This window comes from Bubalus kerabau, chromosome 11, assembly GCF_029407905.1.
Source record: "Bubalus kerabau isolate K-KA32 ecotype Philippines breed swamp buffalo chromosome 11, PCC_UOA_SB_1v2, whole genome shotgun sequence".
NCBI lineage: Eukaryota > Metazoa > Chordata > Mammalia > Artiodactyla > Bovidae > Bubalus > Bubalus kerabau.
The window spans coordinates 67,726,773-67,750,000 of NC_073634.1; the positions used below are offsets into that span (position 1 = coordinate 67,726,773).

Sequence of the window (23,228 nt, forward strand, 5' to 3'; positions counted from 1 at the left end):
ATTATGAAATCAGAAACTGCTTGATGTAAAGAAACAATCTAAATTTGCGCTGACAATTTGCAGGCCATTAGATTGCTCTTTGAAGCTATAATGATTCAGGTGACTTTAAAGATCCAAAGAGAATTTTCCTGACACCCCTTGCATAAATAAAATGTGAATCTCTTTTGCTTTCTAAGAATTTATGTAAACTTGCTCACAAACAAGCATGCAAAAATACTTTGGAAATGCAGCACAAATAAATGTGACAATTCTCAATTTTCAAAGTAACTAAAGGTAAATGGCATAAATATTAATTTTTATCCAGTTCTGGTCATAATATTAAAACACAACTAACAAGACAGGGCAAAAGGTGTGTACCATTCAGCTGTAGTGAAGAGGGACCATTGACATGTTTATTAATTCTTTCGAAAATCATTGAAAGAAGACCTGGCAAAACTGTAAGCAATTATATTATAGAAGATGTTATAGATTGGAAATGACTTAGGTACATCAGTATACAACCCTATATAGCAAATAGTACCAACAGCTAGATGCTAAAATTTGCGTATTTCAGTCAGACTTTTATTACTTAAGAATTGCTAGCCTGGAGAACTCCCAGATGATAAAATCAAGGAAAAGTGATCTGTTGTTCAAAGTCTCATGGTTAGTGAATAGCGGTGTAATTTATACAATCTAATAGGGTCATATATAACTATGTAGTTTTCAACTAGTATAGATGTAGATCTACTATACGTATATATATATATATATATGCTTTGTGCTCAGTTGTGTTCAACTCTGTGCAACCGCATAGACTGTAGCCCACCAGGCTCCTCTGTCCATGTAATTTCCCAGGCAAAAATACTGGAGTGGATGGCCATTTCCTACTCTAGGGGATCTTCCCAACCCAGGGATCGAACCATGTCTCTTGAATCTCCTGCATTGGCAGGGATTCTTTACCATTGTCCCACCTGGGAAACCCTTCATTTGGCTTGTATTGTGTGGCAAATATTTATGCAATAGGAGTCGTGTTTAAACCTTGGGCAGTGAATTGCTTTTAGGTCAGTGTTCAATCATTAGATTTTGCTTGTGATGACTGGCATCCTAGTGAGTAGGGGTGATTGTCACCTATGATCTTCACAGATTATGGAGGTGATATACTTTGCTTTGAAAAGAATGGGTAGCTATCACTTTTAGGAATGAAGTAAGAAAAGTAGTGCTGTGGATCTCGGATTGGACTGTTTATCTTCCTATGGGCTTTGAAAAAAATCTTATCATACATTTTGATGTTACATTTGAGTGGAAAGTATCTGTGTATCATGGCAAGTTAGAGCATTCCTTTGTCTCATCAATATTTACTGGTTTCCTTTATGTGAAGATCTGGCTTTGAGGATGGTGAATGAGAAATTTGAGGGTGTTTGAGATGCTAAATGAGTGGGAAAAGAAACATGACCAAGGAAAGAAATAATCAGAATGGGTGTTTCCGAGTGTGATGCTTGCTTTTATGGGGATAAAGCGGAGAGAATGGTGTGAGAATGATAAGGCGGGCTGGTGGAGAGTGGGGAGGGTAGGGCTTGGCATTTGAATTGAGACATGACAATGACATTGGAGTAGGAACTTGTGAGTAGGAACTTACTTGGTGTGTTGGAAGAACGGAAGATGGCTGAACAGAAAGTGAGGTGGGGTGAGGAGAAGAGAATACCATCTAGGAGGTGGGTGGGGCTGGATGGTGGTGAGTCTTGCAGGCAAGGTGAGTGTATGGAGGTTCTTGAAGGGGGACAGGAATGGAGATTATGAAAGGCCTTGCCACACCCTTCTGTCATGAAGAGGCTTAGATGCTGGATGGGAAGCAGGAAATATGCGTGGGTCATGTTGCTGCCGATAGTGCCAGCCCCTGGCCAGTGTCCTCACCTGTAAAACGGGAGGGACAATAGATTCATTTATGTCCCTCAAAGGATATAATGGGGATTAATTACCACTTTGTCTGTAATATACTCGAAGCTCTTAAGAGAGCAGCACTATATTCCATGAAAGCAAAGCCTTATTCTAATTGTGTATTTATGATTAAGTGACAATCAAGTCACAATGCTTATGGGAAAATGGCTACATCTCTGCTTGCCACAAACGAATCCCATGTGTATAGATATAGAACATATTTAAACTTACATATAAGAGCATTGAAGCAGTCATTAACGAGACTTCTAAGCATCTAATCGGACATTATTAATAAGATTGGAAAGCTATGTTAATTAACATTCAATAGACCAGGATTTAATTTCTGATGGCACATACAGTAAAATGGAGAGTTGGGGTGCTCTTTCCCATTCATATAGAGAATAGAAAGTTGACTATCAGGACAGTTCTATCTTGGGAGAGTTTATTGGGGTGCAGTGTTCAAAATAGTCAGTGTCTCAACTAGATTGGAAATCATGTCCTCAGCTTCTCTCCCAGGCTTTAGAAATGTGTATTTCAAACTTAGATATAGTTGACTATTAAATAGAAGTATCTGTGCCAAAACTAATCTTAGTAGAATTCTAAACATTTTTACAAGAAGTATGGATTTCATTTTATTATCTAATCATGTAATATTTTTGTCCACTCTTAACTCCTGAGACTTGTTCTTCGCACACAAAATGTTCTGTCTTTGACCTTACTACATTGGCCTGTGTTCAGAATCCTAGAGTATGTTGACATTCAGATAGGGAACCAACTTTGGTAGAATTTCATTTGGTTGTGCTTTACAGAAGAGTTGAAATGAATAGTGTTTTTTTTGTTGTTTTTGTTTTTTTTTTTTTAATACACCCACTTCAACTTTGATATGGAGAAGGCAATGGCAACCCACTCCAAAACTCTTGCCTGGAGAGTCCCATGGACAGAGAAGCTTGTGGGCTACAGTCCATGGAATCTCGAAGAGTCGGATATGACTGAGCACCTTCACTTTCACTTTCATGCATTGGAGAAGGAAATGGCAACCCACTCCAGTGTTCTTGCCTGGAGAATCCCAGGGACGGGAGAGCCTGGTGGGCTGCCGTCTATGCAGTCGCACAGAGTTGGACACGATTGAAGCGATCTAGCAGCAGCAGCAGCAGCTTTGATATTGGTATCCAGCAACATGGTGCTTTTCTGAGAGGAGAATGTGATGCTAACAAAATGCTTACTTTCTGTGGGCCTAGGCTGAGCTTGTTGGTCCAATGGTCAGCTTTAGAAATCTGTGGTTCTAGAAAAATATTATGTCAAGGTGGTACACTTTTGTACGGTCAAAAAGGATTTGTTATTTTAATCTTGTAAAATACAAGGAAGATCCTATTGAACTTTCTGTGTTTGTAACAAATAAACCTGTTATAAACTCAGTATCTGCAAGTATCCTAAGTAGCTATTTATACACTTCACTAATCTTTGTAATTGGCTTGTCTTTTACTGCCGTTAATTAGATGATGTAGTATTCCATTAATAAGAGTGACACACCTCAGCATTTTTACCTTTAATTATAGACCTCAGCAGACATTTACGTTATTGACAAAATCGCCTCAAATTGCCTGATGTACACATCTTTTTATTTTTAACAGAGCATATGTGTTTATTATTGAATCCCTTGCACCTAGGGTTGCACCTGTTGTGATGTGCACATTGTGTGTTCGGAGCATACAGGTATACACCCATCCTTTTTGTCCTCTTTCAGCACCCTTACCCTTCTGAAGAACAGAAAAAGCAGTTGGCACAAGACACGGGACTCACCATCCTTCAAGTGAACAATTGGTAAGTAATTTGGCTTTGTGTTTACACACAATCTGCTTTCCCCTCTGGCAACCTGCAGCTCTTGTTTTACATTAAGAAGACACACCCAGTTTTCCCTGGTGGCTTGTTGATCCAAAGGTGAGAACACAGGATGAGCCACAGCACTTGCTAGATTAGAAAGTTTCTTTCTAGCACTTGCTAGAAAAGAAAACTCCATATTGTTTTACACCTCCTTTATAAATTGACAAATTTTAGGCATAGTAAAAATAAGTGTTTAATTCATTTAGCTGTGGCTCTGTAAATGTCTCACATGTTTTTTTTTAATCTTTAAGGACGATCAATAGAAAGAGTAATATCCTTGTTTCTATGAAACAAGAAACTCCACTATCGCATCTGTTAGATTTTAAATTCGCTGAATAGCTAAGCTCACTGAGAATTTGTTAGACTGTGCATTCCAGGATGGGCACTCCATCCCTCTTATCTCCCTATGGAAAAAAGAAAAAAAAAGTGTTTCTACTTTGAAGCTATTCAAAACTTGATGTATCTCAGGGTTGTGTAATACTGTTTCTAAGTAAATGTGTAAATTCCTGATTTGGGAAAGAAACTGAGATTATGTACCAAGGATAGCCAACAATATTCTGACTTAATGTATAGCAGGGTGGCAAACAGCCTTTGAGGAAGTATGATTTATTACCCTTTGTGATTGTGCTGAAAGCCAGGTTCATATAATCACCCAGAGCTAGTGTCATATTTGAAGGGTATCGAAATCTGATCTCCTTTAAAATTAAGTGTATCTAATTAATTGTCCCAATATTTTTAGATTAGTGTTTATGATGGGGAAACCTTATCCTCTTTGAAGTAAAATCCAGAAAAGGCCCAAAGCCTGATTGGGGAAAAAGGAGAACTGAGAATGCCAGTCTGCAGACAGAAGTGTTTCTTTCTGTTCAATAAGTGTCAAAGATTAATATTACAGAATCTCTGATTACATGGCGTAATCCATTTTGGTGAATAAATTTGTTCTTGATGTCCATTGCACCTACATTAACAGACTCTTCTCTGTTAGAGAGCCTGGGAGCCTTTGGGAGAGATTTCAGATATATTAAGCCCCATTACAGAAAATGTAATTTCTGTCAATATAATCCCATGTATTCTTCAATTTAGTATTTTCGAGATAACAAGCTACTTACAATATATTTGCCTTTGGAGGATTAATTTACAAAGTGCACTATCTCCAAGACACAGACAGACCCATATAAGCATTGCTTGTAAGGGTTATCAATTTCAGTGACCTTATGGCGGACTTGGGAGATCAATTTTTGCAGCCCTTTTAGTCAAGTGGATCAGGAACCAACAGAAGACATGCTGTACCTGAGCATGTTACTGGGAGTCTTGTGGCTGCTGCGGGTTTTTTGTTTGCCTCTTATACCTGCAGCTGTATCTTACTTTTCAAGATTCTTGATACTGTATACTTGAACTCTGTCTTTCAAATTGTTCTGGACAGTATTATAGGGCAGACTATCCATTTTGCATGCGTGCCTAAATTCCTACATATTTTAAAAGTTAAACTGATGAGGAGGCAATTTGAATACAATGGAGGCTGTACAAAGATTTATTTCTCTGGGAAATGATCCCCTTTGAGGGCCAAGGAGTGGCTGGGCCAGTTCTCATTAAGCAAGGCAACACGCTGCCCGTTCAGGTGAGCTATCACACACGCCATCTCTCTTCCTCTTCAGTGTTGCTAGAAAACTCTATCCACAAACATCGTTACCAGAGAACAGATTCCAATACAAGCTGCTTGTTACAGGTAGACAGCCTCCTGGGATATTTCCTCTGGGTGCTAGGGCAGGCAGACATTCCTGTGGCACAGAGCTGGGCACGGTTGTCTTTTCATAGAGTCTCTGCACGGTAGTCACAGTCAGACTTCCTCGGTTTTGCAATTAAGAGGGAAAAATAAGGACTTTAAAAAGTTATCATACGTACCAGATGATAATTTTTCAACATAGATGCAGACTCTACCCTAAACTTCACTGTGATATTCAATTCTGCACAGGCACATAACTTGAAAATCACTTTTCCTTATAACCTGGGATGTAAACCCAACTCTCTTCTCACCTGGCACCATATGTGTGCATGGGCTCTCTGCTTCTGTATGAAGTGAGAAGTGACCTCTGCTGGCACTTCATTGCTTCGCATTTGGCAACTGTTTCAACTCTACAACAGCTTTGTGGTGGACCAAGGATCCTCAACCTCTGTTAGAAACCAAACCACACAGCAGCAAGTGAGAGATGGGTGAGTGAGCCAAGCTGTTCGTCTATATTTCCAGCCGCTCCCCATCTCTCGCATTACCACCTGAGTTCCACCTCCTGTCATATCAGCGAAGGCATTAGATTCTCACAGGAGCTCAAACACGACTGTGCTTGAGTCATCCTGAAACCACCCGCTGCTGACCGGTCCGTGGAAAATTGTCTTCCACCAAATGGGCCCCTGGTGACCAAACGACTGAGGGCCACTGTGGTAGAGAAATTCCCCTCCAGTAGCTGAAAATTGTAAAAGAGAAGTTGTTTCTTTTAAATTCGGTGAATAATGACATTCCCACGTTTGATTTGAATTTTTAACGGTGTATTACTTTTCATCCAAACCTTCTCCTTTTATGGAACGGATAACTGATTTCTTTTTCTCTGGACTTTGAGTTGCAAATATGAGGCAAAAATGGGGAAACCCAGATGGCACTGTATTGAAACCCAAGATGCGAGAGAATCTTAAATGATGATGGCAGACTTGAAGATGAAACAACACAACACTAAGTGGAGCTCATTTTTCTTTATCGTAGTAAAAAAATTATACAAAGTTTTTTGAGAGCCTGTAAATACTTTTCCCGTATTGAACATCAAGCCCACGTTACCTCACTCTGGAAATAATAATTTAAAAAAAAAAACCACTTCATAAGTATTTTAGCATTTCCCCTTCACTTCATTTGGGCACATTTAAAATTGTGTGTCTTCCTTTTTGAATTTTTTAAGACTTGTTAACACACATGTACATTTTGTACAAACTATGAGTCACTGTTGAAGAGATTTAATAAAATGCTGAAGGGCAGGTTGGGTGTAGATCAGTCGTAATTATTGGCAACAACATGATGTATTGAAATACACAATATGAATATGAAAAATATAAACTCCTGTTGAGTTGTTAGCTTGTCATAGAAACCCTGGCTGATGCAGCTTGAAGTTAGATTTTGACAGAAAAATGAGATGAGAAAAGTTTGATGCATTGTAATAATTCTTTCATTCCCTCGCTGAACTAATTTTACGCCTTTTTAATTGACATAAGTAATATATACTACCTGCCTTGGCTGACTAAGGACAGAGCAGATGGGATTTGGTGGGGAGAGGGGATCACAGGGAGAATTTAAATGTAAAACAACAAGACAGATTTGATTAAGAGAAAATTTGAATTAAAAGAAATAACTTTTGACTTGTGTGTTTGGTCTGTGTATCAGAGTACAAACAGGAGAAATCGTAAAATGGTTGGTACTAGCACTTTGTAGGAATTGGGCTCTGGGATGGAATGTGACATTTATTAGATGAGACATTGTAGCAAAAATCTATGCCAAGACATTTTTTGAGAATTGAGGCAATTATGCAAATAATTTGGGTAAAAATATTTTACCTAAATTATCCAACTATTTGAGGTAACTGCATGTTTTTAAAAAAATCAACCTCCATAACTAATGGCCTAAACATTTCTATCTACTAGCATGCTATGGTAGACTTTGACTTAAAGCATAATAATTTTAAAAATATATTAATAATGTGTGCTATAAATGTGTGTGTCTTCTTCCTTTGCTCTCTCACTCCCAATTATGTTTTGAGCCAAAAATGATAAATAATAGCATTTGATGCCTTTGTCTTATTGTTTTTTCATTGTTGTTCTGGTTGCAATAAATACTTCAGTTATATCAGGGTAAAACTATTACTAATATGTTGACTGTCATTTAGGTGGAAACTTCTTAAATTTTTAGATTAGATGGTTATGTAGACCTTTTCATATGAAGGCAGAACTTTGAAGAAAACAAACACACATATGCACAATGTCAATACTGGGTTCTTTTCTCTCCTGAATACACCAACTTTATTCTTTTATATTGAAAATATGAGTGTAGAATGGTCAAATAAAGGCTCCCTTATATGTTTTCACAGCCATGTTGCAGACTTGGGAATTCCATATGATGAAAACTTGTGCCTGCAATTGTATCTTACTTGCTGCATGTCTCAGATGCCTCCTGCCTCAGCAGAGTTCTAGCCTAGAGTGTACTGAATAAATGTTACATTGTCTTTGGGCTAAAAGCCCTTCTCATCTGTGCACTTTCCCATTAAGGCCTAATGTTCCATGATTACTCTGTTGTCTCTCAGAGGGCAATGGGTTTTAGGTGCAAAATACATAGTTAAAAGAAATACAGCGTTGATGTGGACAGAAGAATCCCTCTCCATCAATAGAGTGCCTAAGATTTCAGGGAACATGGGAACTCCAAGATGACACTTTACAGAACCATCATAGCTCTTCAAGTTCTCAGATTTAGTACACATACCAGATTTTCCTAGTTTTTTCATTTGTTGTCTTCAAAACTACAAAGCATTCAGGCATTACTTCCCATTGATTACCAGTGGCAGGGGAAGTATGTTATCTTTGGAGGTTTCAGCCATTGGTAGGTAAAAATGTAAACTTATTTTTTTAATAGGATCACTCTTATTATAATAAACAGATTCAACTGTAAAAGGTCAAGTTTCTTTCTGAATTATGGTAATAATGTAACAAATACTTTTATAAGTAATCAAAGATTCTATAAATATAGGTACCTGTGTAGATGTAAATGTTAAAACATTCACAAATTATCCTTTCAACTTCTGAGATCTAAAAATCAATAGGGGGTCACAGGGTTTCATAGAATTGCTCTGCTTTTTCTTCCAACAATTTAATAATACATTTTACAGATGTTGTTTAAACATTAGGCACAGATTGTTTTGTCAATAAAACTAAACAGAGGCATGACACAAAAGCAAGGAAAACAGATGTAAAGAGAAAAAAGAGAGCACCAAGCAAGGAGTCATTTGTCTCCTATTCACTACAAAATGAAAGTGCAGAGTATACAGTCATTTTCCTTGCCTAGGAATCACCTAGGGATGGAACCACTTCACACGTAAGAGGTAATTTTATTAAGCAGGTGGGCTAACTTCTTCCCTTGAGAATTCAAGTGTAACCTACATTTAAGGTAGACTTCCTAACTGATCAATGGAGTAACAGGTGCAGTATTTTTAAAAGAAGGAGGAAGAGAAGGAAACACAAATAGAACAGCTCTCCAGCATCTCTCAGAATGGGTTGTTGTTCTCCAAGCCATAGTTAATTGCTATGCTTTTCACCTTGAGTGTCAGTTCTAATAATATTACCTTTACAGGAGCTTACTCTGGGCTTAGATTAGAGCAATCAGTAATACTCACTAGATAAAATACTGTCTAGTTGCCCATGAGAAAATATTGAAATCAGTCAAAAAATGTATAGCTTGTATATTATTGCCTCAGACAGAGCTGGCGAGGCGCCAGGCAGGCAGGGTATTATTTAGGAAAGCTGAGCAAATAGCTCGCAGGGAAAAGAGCTGTGAATTTGAAACCTTCAGGTATTGTCATGTCAGAGAGTCTTAGGAGTTCAACGGAGATGCTGCTTTTGTCTGCAGATTTTAAAAAATTTCCAGCAAACAAGCCTCTTTGAAAATGACTCTGCAGTCTGTGAAATATACTTTGTTATAGGTCTTTTTCCTTAGTTTACTCAGAGGTTTCCCCCGCTGTGTTCAATCAGATGGCTAATACTAGGAAAAATGGAAACTCCTCATGAAAGGGTAGGTATTGGCCCACTGCACCACATGGAAAAACCCTGCCCCTTCCACCAGACCAGGACCCTGAGTCTAGGTGAGAAGAGAAACAGGAAGGGGTGGGTTGTAGGAAGATGGATTAGAAAGTCCAAACACTGTTTTGTGTATCTGCTGTTTCTCCTCTAGCCAACATTCAAAGCCAGTCTCTGAGCTTTTCAGGACAAGAGTGTGACGTCTGGAGCTTAGAGTTGGTATGGCCTGAGGATGCTTTCGGGACCACTTAGGGTTGGGGTTCAAGCAAGGCACAGAGAAGAGTGAGCTGGGAGACTGATTCCATCATGAACCCAGTGTTCCTCGACATCCCTTTCAAGGCAGTGAAACCAGTGGCTTGGTGCTTGACCTTGAACATAGTGTGGAGGTCAGTAGGACTTGGTGCAAGTCGTAGTTAAGCAGGAACTCCTGGGGTGTCACCCAGCCAGCAGAGGGTGATTAACCATTGGGTCATTAACCATCAAGCACTGTTCTCGGAGCTGACTCCCTTGCAGAGAGTGTGGGAAATGGGCTGAGAGGCACCCTGGTCAAGGAGAAAAGCTCCAGCATCCACAGGTCTAAGGGTGGCTCAGAGGATAAAGAGTCTGCCTGCAATGCAGAAGACTTGGATTTGATCCCTGGGTCAGGAAGATGCCCGGTAGGAGGAAATGGCAACCCTTCCAGTGTTCTTGCCTGGAGAATTCCATGGATAGAGGAGGCTGGCAGGCTACAGTCCCTGGGGTCGCAAAAAGACACGACTGAGCAACTAACACACAAGGGACAAATTCCCATGAAAGCCTCATGACAACACAGCATTTACATAGAGGGAGTCAGGGAAGGGAATATATGCAGGGGAAAGAACATTTGGAGTCCAAACATGTCATCTGCTGTCCCCACTCCTCACCAATTAGATGCATGTCCTTGATCAACTCCCTTTGTCTCCCTGGGCAACAGCTTCCTCTGCCTTAAATGGATGGGTAGGGCTGAGGAATTGGTGGGACTCTAAGCCTCTTCCAGCCCTAATATTCTAGGTAGTGTAAAAAAGTGAACGGAAGCAAGGTGAATGTTCTGAAACTGATTTTTATTCCCGTTTTACATTAGAAGTGAAAAAAAAAAAAGAAAAAACCCACACAACAGGGCCTTTGATAAACAGACGAAAAGGATTATTCATTAAAAAGTTGTTACTTTTCTTCATCTTAAATAAGCAAATCTAGCCCTTAAAATAAAAACTAGATGAAATTAAACATTATCGCAAGACATGGAAAACATGCGTGCTGTCACTTTTGGGTTCATAATAAAGATAAATCAGTTGTTTTTAGCAGTGCGCTCTGAGTCTGTGAAGGGCATGACAGATAATAGGCTTGGAATTTCTGAAGTTATTGTACAGTAAAATTTGTTTTTTCCTCAGGCATTCAATCTTTTTTCTCTAGTGATTTTGTACATGACAAACTTTTTAGTGGGTGCATTAATAATCTATAAGTAATGGGTTGTCAGGTGTCAGTTAGATAAGATTAAAAGACTGTTTAAGCATTATCCATTTGCTTCTTTGCATGAGTTTTATAGGTCAAGAGAAATAACTTTTTGAATTGTGGTTGTTTGCACATGCTGGTTTTTCCTCCCTCTCTCCCTCACTCCCTCTCTCTCTCTCTTTCTCTCCCTCTCTCTCTTTCTCTCGTTTGGCTCTGGTCCAGAAGTACTTGCAAGAACTGTATTACATTACATAAATCCTGCATGTAGGAGCAGATTCGAAACTCACACTGTGTGAATCAAGGGGACGCATGTCTCCTCTGACTTCTGTAAACTTTTTAGTTTTGAAAATGTTACTCTTTCTCTTCTCAAAGGAAACTTTGTCAGGGGAAGCCTCCTCAGTAGAGGAACTGAAGCTCCCAGCCTGAGGAGTTTCCTAGCAAGTCAGGTTGAGGTCTATTCTTGTCAAATCTGTCTTAAGTGTGTTTACATATAGTTTGCCTTTCTGGTATTTTCTGCTTGCACAGACCTGATCTCCACCTATTTTGTGTCAACAGTTGCTGGGGCTGGTGTTGGGTGATTAACCATTGAGCACTGGGCCCCGGAGCTGTGCCCACAGAGAAGACCCCCTCTCCCCTTGCGCTTACATCACCCTCTGGCTTCAGGCTGCACCTACATAAAACAAACAGCATTTCTGAGTGGTTAAAGAGGCAGTCTGAAACAGTAAAAAAAATGGGGCAAATGTTGCCTTCTTGTTAAATAAGACAGTTTTCTCAAAAATGGAGAGGAGGCAGGGGTGCTGGGACGGAAGTGTTTCTGAGGGCAAATGTGGTCTTGGATCTGCATGATTCCGATGGGCAAATGCCTGGAGCTTTGTGTAGACACTTAGGGTGGTTTTTTTTTCTTTCTTTCTTTTTTTAATTTTTAAGGGGCAAGAGAATTAAAAAAAAAATCTAACAAAAACACGCCAACAACATGGATGTTTGTAACTTTGGCAAGTACAGGACTGTCACACTCCATGCCCTCATGGTCTTTGGGTATTTTCCTCCTGATTTTATGTCCATTCTTATGAGGTCTTTAAGCCTGACCCATTAATGTGGGAAATAATGAACTCTGTTGGGCTCTAGACACCTGAACAATAACAAATAAGCAAAAATACCTTAATCGGTTCCCCTCTTTGAGAACTCCTTTTCCCTTTTACCCTCTTAACCAGTGTGGCTGAAGGACCTAATGCCTCGTAAGATTAGATCCTGTCACCGAAGAAGGAAAAAAGTACTTCCTTTTGCAAATACATTAACTCTTTCAGGCCCATGGGAATTATTGGTCTTGGATTCCAAATGTAACTTAGCTCAAAAATGTACTTCCTGTCATGGGCGATGTCTGGCATTCTATTGATTTGGTCACTATTTTTCAAGAATAATATATTGCCAAAGGATGGAATTAAATGCACCATGATTAAAAACAAATATCTTTAAGTTTCCAGTATGTTCTACTTTAGGATGCTGATTTGAATGTAAATGAATAGTTTTGAGGGTTGTTGTTTAGTTGAAGGGTTTTGTTGGCCTGTATCACTAGAACATCTGCTACGGTTGACTGTATTTGATCCCTAGTTTGAGTCAGAATTCATACGTACTTGGAAAGGGTAGGGAGAAGGAAATATTGTAAAGCTAATGGAAAGAATTGTGTGGATCCAAAGATGTTGGGTCTCAGCCCCCACGGCTGGTCACCTGGCAGGATTGTGTACAGAATGGACAGTGCGATGGGTTATGGCTAGGATTCCCATCCTCAAGGCCAAGTAGCGGCTGGAGGGAGTGGCCAGAAAAGACAGATCAGAATCATTCTGAGTGAATGTAGTATAAAAAAGCATCTTGAGAATTAACTTGATTTTTGTCATGCTATTTCTCCTGAAATAGTAAGTTAACAAAGAGATAGGAGATTTTGAAGTTTATCAAAGGGAGCATGGATTAAAATTTTAGAAACACTGCAATAGAACCACAGAGTCCAAGTCTGGATGGGATTGTAGCATCCTTTGACAGATGAGGCTCAGGGCCTTACGATGTTACATTCTTAATTAGAGGTGGGAAGGGGGCTGACTCCTGGTTCAGTGTCTCTTGCAGTCCACCATTATGTAGTTTTCTTTTTAATTAGTTGATTTTTTTTTTTTTTTTTTTTGGCTGTGTTGGGTCTTCGTTACTGTGCACAGCCTTTCTCTATTGCAGCCAGCAGAGACTACTCCTTAGTTTTGTATCGCAGCCTTCTCACTGTGGTAACTTCTCTTGCTGCAGAGCATGGGCTCTAGGTACATGGGCTTCAGGAGTTGCAGCACATAGGTTCAGTAGTTGTGGCACAGGGCCCAGCTGTCCTGTGGCATGTGGGATCTTCCCAGATCAGGGATTGAACCAGTGTCCCCTGCATTGGCAGAAGGATTCTTTACCCCTGAGCCATGAGGGAAGTCCCATTATGTATTTTTAAGAGCTTTATTGAGATATAATTCACATACTATGCAATTTACTCATTTAAAGTGGTTCAGTGAGATTCATTTTGATATTTGGCAAAACTAATACAGTTATGTAAAGTTTAAAAATAAAATAAAATTTAAAAAAAAAGATAGCAAAAAAAAATAATAATAAAGTGGTTCAGTGGTTTTAAGTATAGTCACAGATTGTGCAATCATCCTCAGAGTCCATTTGAGAACAATTTCATCACCTCAAAAAGAAACCCTCTACCCTTCACCCTCCATACTTCCATCCCCAACGATGTCACAGATCTACTTTCTGTCTCTATGGTGATTTAGTCACTAAATTGTGTCCGAGTCTTATGACCCCATGGACTGTAGACCACCAGACTCCTCTATCCATGGGTTGCCTATTCTGGACAGTTCATATAAATGTGATCATGATATCTCTGGTCTTTTATGACTGGTTTCCTTCATTTAGCATTATATTTTCAAGTTTCATTTACTTTGAAGCATGTGCCATACTTTATTCCTATTTATGACTGAATAATGTTTCATTGTATGGATATACCACATTTTCTTTATTAGTTCATTCATTGATGGACATTTGGGTTGTTTCCATCTTTTGCTGGCCTAAGAATTAGTTTATAAGCTTTTGTACCATTAGATACTTTTGAGAATCATAATGACAGTATCCTCAGCAAACTTCCATAAACATTCACCCATTTGATCATCACAGTTCCATCACCTAAATACTGCTATAATCTCAGAACCAGGAAGTGGCAGTTTTCCTACTCAGTTGTCATATGCTTTCCACTGGACACTGTTCTCATTCTTCCTGCCCTTGGCCAGTGTTTTGACTGTGATAATTAGGAGCAGTGGTGTTCAAAGGAAAGGATGGCAGCTCAGAAGTGAAATGTACATTCTCTGAACTTTCCCCAGTGTGACTTTGATGACCATAAACATTTTTCAAAGATTTGACAAATTCCATGAGGAGGTCATTTTGTTGGCTTTATTGTCCTCATTTGAAAGATTTTGTCATGTCCCTCAATTGAGAGCTTTTGCCTTTTCAAGTGGATCCATTTACATATAAGGACCTACAGGTTACATATTGATATACAGTACATAAAGCTTAGGTTTCAAACTTTACTAATTGAAACAGAAGTTACAGTGAACATTCTAAGGAATAGACAGTAGGCCTCCATTCAGGTCAAACCTAATCTGTAACCAGGTGAAAAAAGAAATCAAGCTAAATTTTGATATACCTTCTCTTAGCATGAGTGGAGACTCCAGGCCTCTAAATTTCTTAATTAGTGAAGGCTTGGAGTGTGGAGGCAAATAAAGGAGAGATTCTAGAGAAAGGAAAGAGCTGAAAGATTCTCCAGATTGGCACTAGGATTCTAGAATACCTTATGCGTGCTCGGCTGGTCACTTAACACAAAAGAGTTTCAGTTCCAGTCATTCAGGGGAAATTCTATTTTGGGGGAAAAAGTGAATATTTGATTACTAGGGTAACACATACACCCTGATTCCTTGGGACATTCACGGTTTATGCCTGGTGCCCAGCATAATTATCAATAACTTTTCTTTACTCCTTTTTTTTTTTTTTTTTTTGGCTGTGCTGGATCTTCTTTGTGGTGTGTGGGCTCTAGAGCATGTGGACTTAGTAGGTGTGATGCTCTGATTTGGTTTGCCTTGAGTCATGTGGGATCTTAGGTCCCAAACCAGGGATCAAACCCATGTCCCCTGCATTGGAAGACAGATTCTTAACCACTAGACCACCAAGGAAGTCCCTAATGTCCCTTTAGTCTTAAAAGTGTCCCAGCATAGATGATAAATTATCTGGTTATCCTACTTATAATGGAAATTGACAGAACATTAAGATTTGTTTTAATAACTGTGTACTTATTCTGTAATGTTTAAGGGATGTTTAGTAAGATGCAATTTTATTGACTTTTGTGAATATAGGAAAATGAGAATTTATATGATTCAGCTTAAATAGACACATTTGTTCTTTGAAGATATTATTGTACCTAATTTAGGTTTTTGTTAGTAAAAGAGGTTTTGCTGTATTATCCTAGATTATCCTATTGCTTATACATTGTGCTGCTAATCACTCTAATTTCACATACTCTAAGTTAACCGCTTTTAAAATATTTATTAGGTTAAACAAAATCAAATTTGGTAACTTGTCTGTCACTTGTAAGTAAATATTTTATAAATGCTATTTTGTTCCCTATGCTTTATATGGATACTTACAGTATGTATAACTACTGGATATTTCTTATGCTAAGTCTAGTGATACATCCCTATAATTCATTCCATTGAGTTTGGAGCCTAAGGTTTTAGTGATCTAGAAGACAGCAAAGGAAATAGAGATCCCCACCTAAGGGAGCCACCCTTGCTTTGAATTCAGTTCAGATTAAAGGATTTAGCAAACTGAGCTGCTTCTTTTTTTTTTTAGAGTGAAGAAAATCATTTTCCAATTTGCTTTCAAGGAAAACTTTCTGTAATATATAACCAAGTGATGATGTATTTGCAAGCTATTTCAACTTATAAAGTCCAAAATGATGCTTGGATTTTGTTTTTACTTTGCATTACAATTTTCAACTAATTAGCGACTTCTTTTTTTCACTAGTTGCTTGGAAGAAAATTTTATATGTGATTAACTTTCTCAACTGTCTTAGTTTCAGCTTTTTTTAAGAGTAGTTTGACAAATACACCTATCACTTCTAGAGAAGGGGAACCTTTTCAGACCTCTGATGGATGGGCTTATTGTGATTTGAACAAATTCCAATAGTATGTTTCTAGAGTAGAAGGAGAGCAAAACACGTGCTTTCTTCTTCCCTCCCGTTCATTCACCTCCCCCAACCCCAGACGCACAGATGATGTATTGCAGTCCTGGAACTGTCGGATCCTGGAGGAGGTTGAGAAACTGGAAGACAGTGCCAAAAACATGATTTCATAAGGTTTGACTTGAGATTGAGTCAACTTTTTTGAGCGTCTAAAAATCATGTTTCATGAAATTTTACTTCACAAAGAAAGGGAGTGTGGAAGGCTTGGACCCTAAAGCCTGCCAGTTACGGATCATTAAATCCAATAAGTAAATGTAAATCTAAAATAGAGAATTCCAACAAAAGATTTTGAAGTCAAATTTTTGTTTAAAAGAACAGAGTGTTATGTGGGAGATAGCTGGAATTCATTCCCTGAAAGGTTTGTTTATAAAACAGGCTTTAAAGTTATTAGGAAATGCTGACTTAAAAAAAAAAAAAAGAGTCGTATATGTAGTTTTCTTTAAATGGCTCTGATAAAATTGAAAGAAATGCTTCATAAGAAAATTCATGGAAAAAGAAAGAACGAAATTCTGGAATTCAGCAACTACTTTCCAAGATGGTAACTTATATTAGAAGCTATTTTACAAGACTTAATTCTGCCCTTAAAAATATTTATAGCAATGAATATAAGTAAAATGAATTATATAGCAATTAAATATTATACTTGCATGTTGTTCATGTTTAATTGAATAAAGAACAGTTCATGAAGAAATCACCAGTACTTAAGAAGGCATGGCATTAATTTTTATTATTAAATATATATGTAAGTATTCTTAAGTATACCTAAATATTAATCAAGATGATATAATTAATACTTTCTTTAATGGATAGTATAGGTATAGAAGGCATTTTTACTAACATATCCTGTTATTTAATGAAATTTTTTCTTAATAGTTAATAATTTTAGCTTCTTGAACAAAGAAGGGTACGTATTATAGAATGGCATTTCTCCATACTTAAATGGATACCTACCTTTCTGCTGGCTAGTCGCTTATACCTGATTGGCAAGAAGCTCTTTGGAGATGACTGAGAGTCATGTCGTTGTTTAGAAACCACAGTATTTTGTGAGAATTTTATTTTGATTTCCATGAATAAGCTGTGGCATGCTAAAATAACAAAAGACGGTCTCCCTTAATCATCAGTGAATAAGTAGGGTGGTAAACACGGGGGAGTAGAATTGAGTAAAGGTGAAAATTATATTTTTGAGAGTAAGCAAGTAGTTTTTCCTTCCTTTTGTCAGTATTGTGGAGGACCAAAGGTTTAAGAGTATAGGAATAGGGTGAAGCCATGTAGGAAAATTGCCTGTGGAACTGGGCAAATAAACCTGGTGTTTGGGCCTAAAGGATGTCCACTATGATCTGGCCACCCCTCCGGTTCGCACCAAGAGAAGACTACATTTAAGAATCCAGTTTTGTGGAAAGGAATCTGGTCAGGGAGTGGAGGATAAACCGATGGACGAAGGTCAACTTTAGAACGCGGTGCTACCAGATCTGGCTCAGAAAACTATTCACATATCCAAAGATGAAGAATAAAGGAGATAGGTGGAATTAACAGAAGGGGGGAGAAAAAGTCCAATAATAAATAAACATCTAAGGGCAGAGACAAGAAAGAATAGAGCACAACTTCCTGTATTTCTTTTTAGCATAACTCAGGGTTCATCTTCCATTCTCCTTGTCTGATTCCTATTTTTTAAAAAATGCAGATGGTAAAACTCAGTTTTTAGATGATCCCATGTCTCAGATATTTAAGACTTTTGCTCCCCTTTCAACCTCCTACTGCCCCCTTAATAGGACTTGAGTTCTAACCAAATAACTAGGTAAAAAGAAATACACCTCTGTTTATTTTGACATGGAATAAAGCTCTAAAGCCAATCCATTATCTTCCTTTCCTTTGTAAAACTTCTTGTTTTGAGAAAGGAGACCATTTGGTCACAGGAGGAAATTCTAATCCATGATTCCATGAAAAAAGGAAATTTAAGAATTCTTTCTCTAATTCAGTTTTCAACCACCTACAAGGTGTCCAGTTCTTAGTGCTTCACAAAAGAAGACTGTTTTCAAAGCAAAACGGGATTTTTAAAAACATATACCTTGATGTTTGGAATGAAATGTGGAAATGCAAACAGGATGTTTCTCAACCTTAAAGGATATTTAACTAAAAGGATTACTTTGTAAAATGCCCAATCTGTGGCAAATTTGAGCATCATTCTGTTGAGCCAAGGTGTGAAACTATTTTAATGAGTAAGAAAAGCAAACTGTTATTATATTCCTGACATTATATATCTGTGTTTTAAGGACTGTAATGCCTGGACATCAATATAAAATTCTAAAAGTTTCTTTTACATCTTTAAACAAATAAGCTTTTTAAAAATCACCTTATCAATATGGAAAATTCCAAAGATTGTGTGTATTTCATGGATATATTTCATCTTAAACTGTTTTATGGGTATTGAAGAATGTATTTTTTATTGTACATTCAGATTGGAATTTTTGTCATCCTCTTCATTTCTCTTCAAAAACATTGTTTTTTCTTATGTTCAAGCTCTAATATATATTTATGTATTCATACATATGAGTTTAAAATAACTATTTTACTAATGCTTCTTAAAATGACAGTGTTTTAGAAGGGAATATGTTCATGTGAGTTTACATAAAACCCAAAGATCTTTTTTTGGTTCTTAGTGTTTAGAAGATTCTTGATAATTTAGAATATTCCACAATGGAAAGTAAAGCATTCTGTCACAAAAGCAGGGAGGATGAGACACAAGGTCAAAGGGCATTTTGGAAACAAACAGCTGGACCAGTTTATTTAAACAGATACAGGGATGGGGGAACTGACCTCTGTTTGACTTATAGTGGGAGGAGCAAGTATGTCATTTTATTACTTTGCCCAGAAGGAAAATGTTTTCCTATCTGAATTCAACACAAGCCATCTAAACACATGACCTTGCTGTATATAGCTAATTCCAAAGAGAGTACATATAAGACATTCAAGGAAAATCATAAAATACACTGAATAGAGTCTAATGTTGGAATGGTTTTAGAATTGAAAAGGTGGTATTGTTTTTCAAAATAAAATATTTTGCTATTTATTCAGTTATTTTCAGATAAAGATGTCTACCATGACCCCAGATAATACTATGTATTTCATATAAGTATAGGAATTATAATTCAGTAGCATTCTGAGAGTTTACTATGTCCTACATGTACTGATAATGTCCATCATATTGAAACAAATATTGTTTTTAATTAAAGTTTACAAAAGTGAGGACTTCCAAATATACCTACTAATGTGGTCAAGAAGTTTGGATAAGATGATGTGTCCTTAGGTTTTCAAGGTTAAAAAATTTTTAGTTAATGACAGGATTCCCACCTATATACCTACATATCCTTTAGGTAGCCCACATCTGTGTTGTGAATAACAACAAATGGTTATTGCCACCCAAAGAGAAGCAACTAGCATCCTGTACCTGGGGGCCCTAACTAAGAGGCTGGGGTGAGATGTTTGCTCTCTCCACGGGGACCTGAGCAGGCCTGAAGTCGCTGCATTTAGTGTTGCTCGCAGAGGCATGCAGAGAGACTCAGCATTTTGAGCAGAGAGTGGCCCAAGGGGTGAGTGGACTCAAAATCCTAGAACTCACATTCTGGAAGGAACTTGTTAGGAATCACGGATGTTTAACCTAGGGAGAAGAGGGGAGACCTATGGGGCACAGTGGCTATAGTTCTAATGTTTGAAAGGCTAGCTGAAGAAGTGAGATTAGAATTGCTTAAATTACCCCCAAGAAGTTGTCCTGGTGAAAGGATTTTAGATCAGGTAAGACAGAACCTTCTAACAGTTACTGTGTCTGTAGAGGAAGTGGGCTCTCCGTTACGGTGACCGGTGCTGTATTAGAAATAGTCCAGCACCCAGAGAACAGATTTGTGGTTGCCAAAGAAAGGCGTGGGGGTGGGGAAGTGGGAAAGGGATGAACTGGGAGTCTGGGGTTAGCAGATGCAAACTAGCATATATAGAATAGATAACCAACAAGGTCCTACTGTGTAGCTCAGGGAACCATTTTCAATATCCTGTGATAAACCATAATGGAAAAGAATATGAAACAGAATGGGTATATGTGTATAACCGAGTCACTTTTCTGTGCAGCAGAAATTAATGCAACATTGTAAACCAACTATACTTGAATAAAATAAATTAAAAAAAAAAAAGTCTAGCAGAGGCTACCCATCAACCTGGTAGGGATATCAGAGAGAGGGGATTCGTGTTAGTGACCAAGCTAGGTGATGATCAAACCTGATAGGTGGCTTTTCCGGCCCCATGGGTTAACTGTCATGGATTCAGACCTGAGATGGTTATCATGAACTGGTCTTTGGAAATCTGAACATATGAGTTTGAAGGAGGCAAGCTTTGGAATATAGATAACCCAATTTGCTGAGTCTTCTTAGGCATAGCTTTTTTTTTTTGGTCTTTATACACAAGTAGTACAGTCATCAAAATCCCAAAGTCTCCAAAATGTTGTCATCCATATTCCTGGACTCAACAGTGAGGTTGTCGCCAGTGGTGACTGGCTCAAAATCAGCTCATGTTTAGATATCTAGTCCAGAATATTCTAGATGGGTGGCACAGTAGTGGCCATGCTCTGGTCAGGACACTGTGGTGGTGAGAGGGGTATGCTTGCTACCGTTTGCCAAATTATTAACATCTCTTGGGTTACATGTAACCTCAAATAAATCACTTAATTTCTCGGAACCTTGGCTTCTTCTCATCTGTTAAAAAAGACTCTCCTTATTTTTAGATAAGTAATATATATCCTTAAAATATTATGTTTTTAAAAGAACTTGAAAAAAGTTATCAGAGTTCCTTTCAAGAGAATGCAGATTTTGAATAATACCATAGATAAAGAGGCATTTTTGCTCTCTTACCTATGTTAGTTACTATGAAAATTACTCTTGGTATATGCAGAATATTAATATTAAATAATTTTCTGATTGGTCATGCAGCGAAGGCAGCTAATGAAAAAGCAGATTTTTTTTTTCATTTTAATTGGTTATTTCACATGGTGTTTGTGCTACACCTGTGCTTATAATGAGAATGGAGAATTAATCTAACCTTCTGCTCACATGATTCCGATTTTCATGGTTTATACAAGATAATGATAACCTGATTTGCAACACAATTTGTTGTAGATCTGTGTTTTAAATATTTTTATTAGAAGTTTGGAGACTTCATATATGAGAACCAATTTAATATATGTTGTCAATAAGAGTTAACACTAACCAATGTCTTTTGAGTTAGATTCCAGTTTCATTCGTTATTTTAATTACTTCTAAGATAAAGAACATAAGGATATAAGAAAGTTTAGAATCTTAAAATGTCATGAAGTATGCATTTTTTTATTTAAAAAACCTATGCCTGCCTGTTTGAAAGTGAAAGTGAAAACTGAAAGTTGCTCAGTTGTGTCCAACTCTTTGGGACCCAGTGGACTATACAGTCCATGGAATTCTCCAGGCCAGAATACTGGAGTTGGGTAGCCTTTTCCTTCTCTAGGGGATCTTCCCAACCCAGGGATCGAACCCAGGTCTCCCACACTGCAGGTGGATTATTTACCAGCTGAGCGACAAAGGAAGCCTGTTTAATGGCTTGTATTTCAGGAACTGTTTTCCTTCCTGAAGTGGGCAGACTTACCAACTAGGATTCATGCTGGAATGAAGGTCCTTTATGTATTTTTTTTTAAGTTTGTGGCAGCACAACATACCATGTGGGCTCTTGGTTCCCCAACCAGGAATCAAACTCACATCCCCTGCATTGGAAGTGCAGAGTCTTAACCACTGGACTGCCAGGGAAGTCCCTAGACTGTGGGTCCTTTAATTATTAACAGTACAGTATTAAAATCATTGTATTTTTTTATGTGGTACTCATGTTGGATATGAACTTCCCAGGTAGCTCAGTGGTAAAGAATCCGCCTGCAATACAGGAGATGTGGATTCAGTCCTTGGGTCAGGAAGATCCCCTGGAGAAGGAAATGGCAACCCACTTCAGTATTCTTGCCTGGAAATCCCATGGACAGAAGAGCCTGGGTAGGCTACAGTCCATGAGGCCTCAAAGAGTTGGACATGACTTAGCAACTGAGTACACACACATGTTTGATATACTCAAATCTGAGTTGAGAATTAAAAGCAGTGTACTATTTCAGAATTGAATATATCCAATTCATTTTATGTATTTGATGTGAAATGCTTAGTATTACAGGGTGCAAAAACCTCTTAAGAGAGAAATTTCATGAGCATAGCTTTGGACTATGTTAAAGCTTTCAGTGACTAGCCACTTTTTTAGGGGCTACAAAAATTGTTAAAATTTTCAGTGACTAGCCACTTTTTTAGAGGCTACAAAAATTGTAAAAAGAAATCTTATTAAGACACTTAAGTGTCTTCAAGATTTTTTATTATACATGTTCAGGAGTAGCTGGAGAAAGCAATATTTAAGTTCAATTACTGTATAGCCATGACCTTGTCTTGACCTCAGACTTGGCATGAGGAGTGCGCGCATGCGTGTGTGCGTGCGCATGCGTGTGTGCGTGCACACACACACACACACAGAGCCACCCCAAGAATTCTCTACCAGGAATGAATTTCTCTGAAGTCCCCAGCAGTGTGACTTAGTGGTGATAAACTCCAGACATTTTCTCATTTGATGGTGTGCTGCCATCCTGGTTCATTATCTTAATAGTGGGCATTAAAATAGAATTAGGTTTGCAAGAGGTAGGGAAGGTTTTGATAAAAATTGTAAAAAAGAAGTCAGAGAACAGAAGATTGAAATGTCACTAATTAGGAGAGGGAACAGATGCCCTTATGACCATCTCTCTCACAACACCAAA

At 38.0% G+C, this 23,228-nt stretch overlaps 1 protein-coding gene and 1 long non-coding RNA gene across 5 annotated transcripts in view; one reads left to right on the forward strand and one right to left on the reverse strand.

The window, feature by feature from the left end:
* The window catches only part of MEIS1 (Meis homeobox 1), a 165,444-nt gene that overhangs the window by 115,289 nt on the left and 26,927 nt on the right, over window positions 1-23,228 (forward strand). For all 4 annotated transcript variants that reach the window (XM_055540490.1, XM_055540491.1, XM_055540488.1 and 1 more), the window contains exon 9: window positions 3,659-3,735. In XM_055540490.1, coding sequence (XP_055396465.1) covers window positions 3,659-3,735 — 77 coding nt within the window. The remainder of the gene's footprint in view (window positions 1-3,658; window positions 3,736-23,228) is intronic.
* The window catches only part of LOC129623261 (uncharacterized), a 24,146-nt gene continuing 6,437 nt past the window's right edge, over window positions 5,520-23,228 (reverse strand). The window contains exons 2-4 of the long non-coding RNA XR_008700439.1: window positions 6,064-6,251; window positions 5,827-5,963; window positions 5,520-5,638 (exon numbers count right to left, since the gene is read on the reverse strand). This is a non-coding gene — a long non-coding RNA (uncharacterized LOC129623261). The remainder of the gene's footprint in view (window positions 5,639-5,826; window positions 5,964-6,063; window positions 6,252-23,228) is intronic.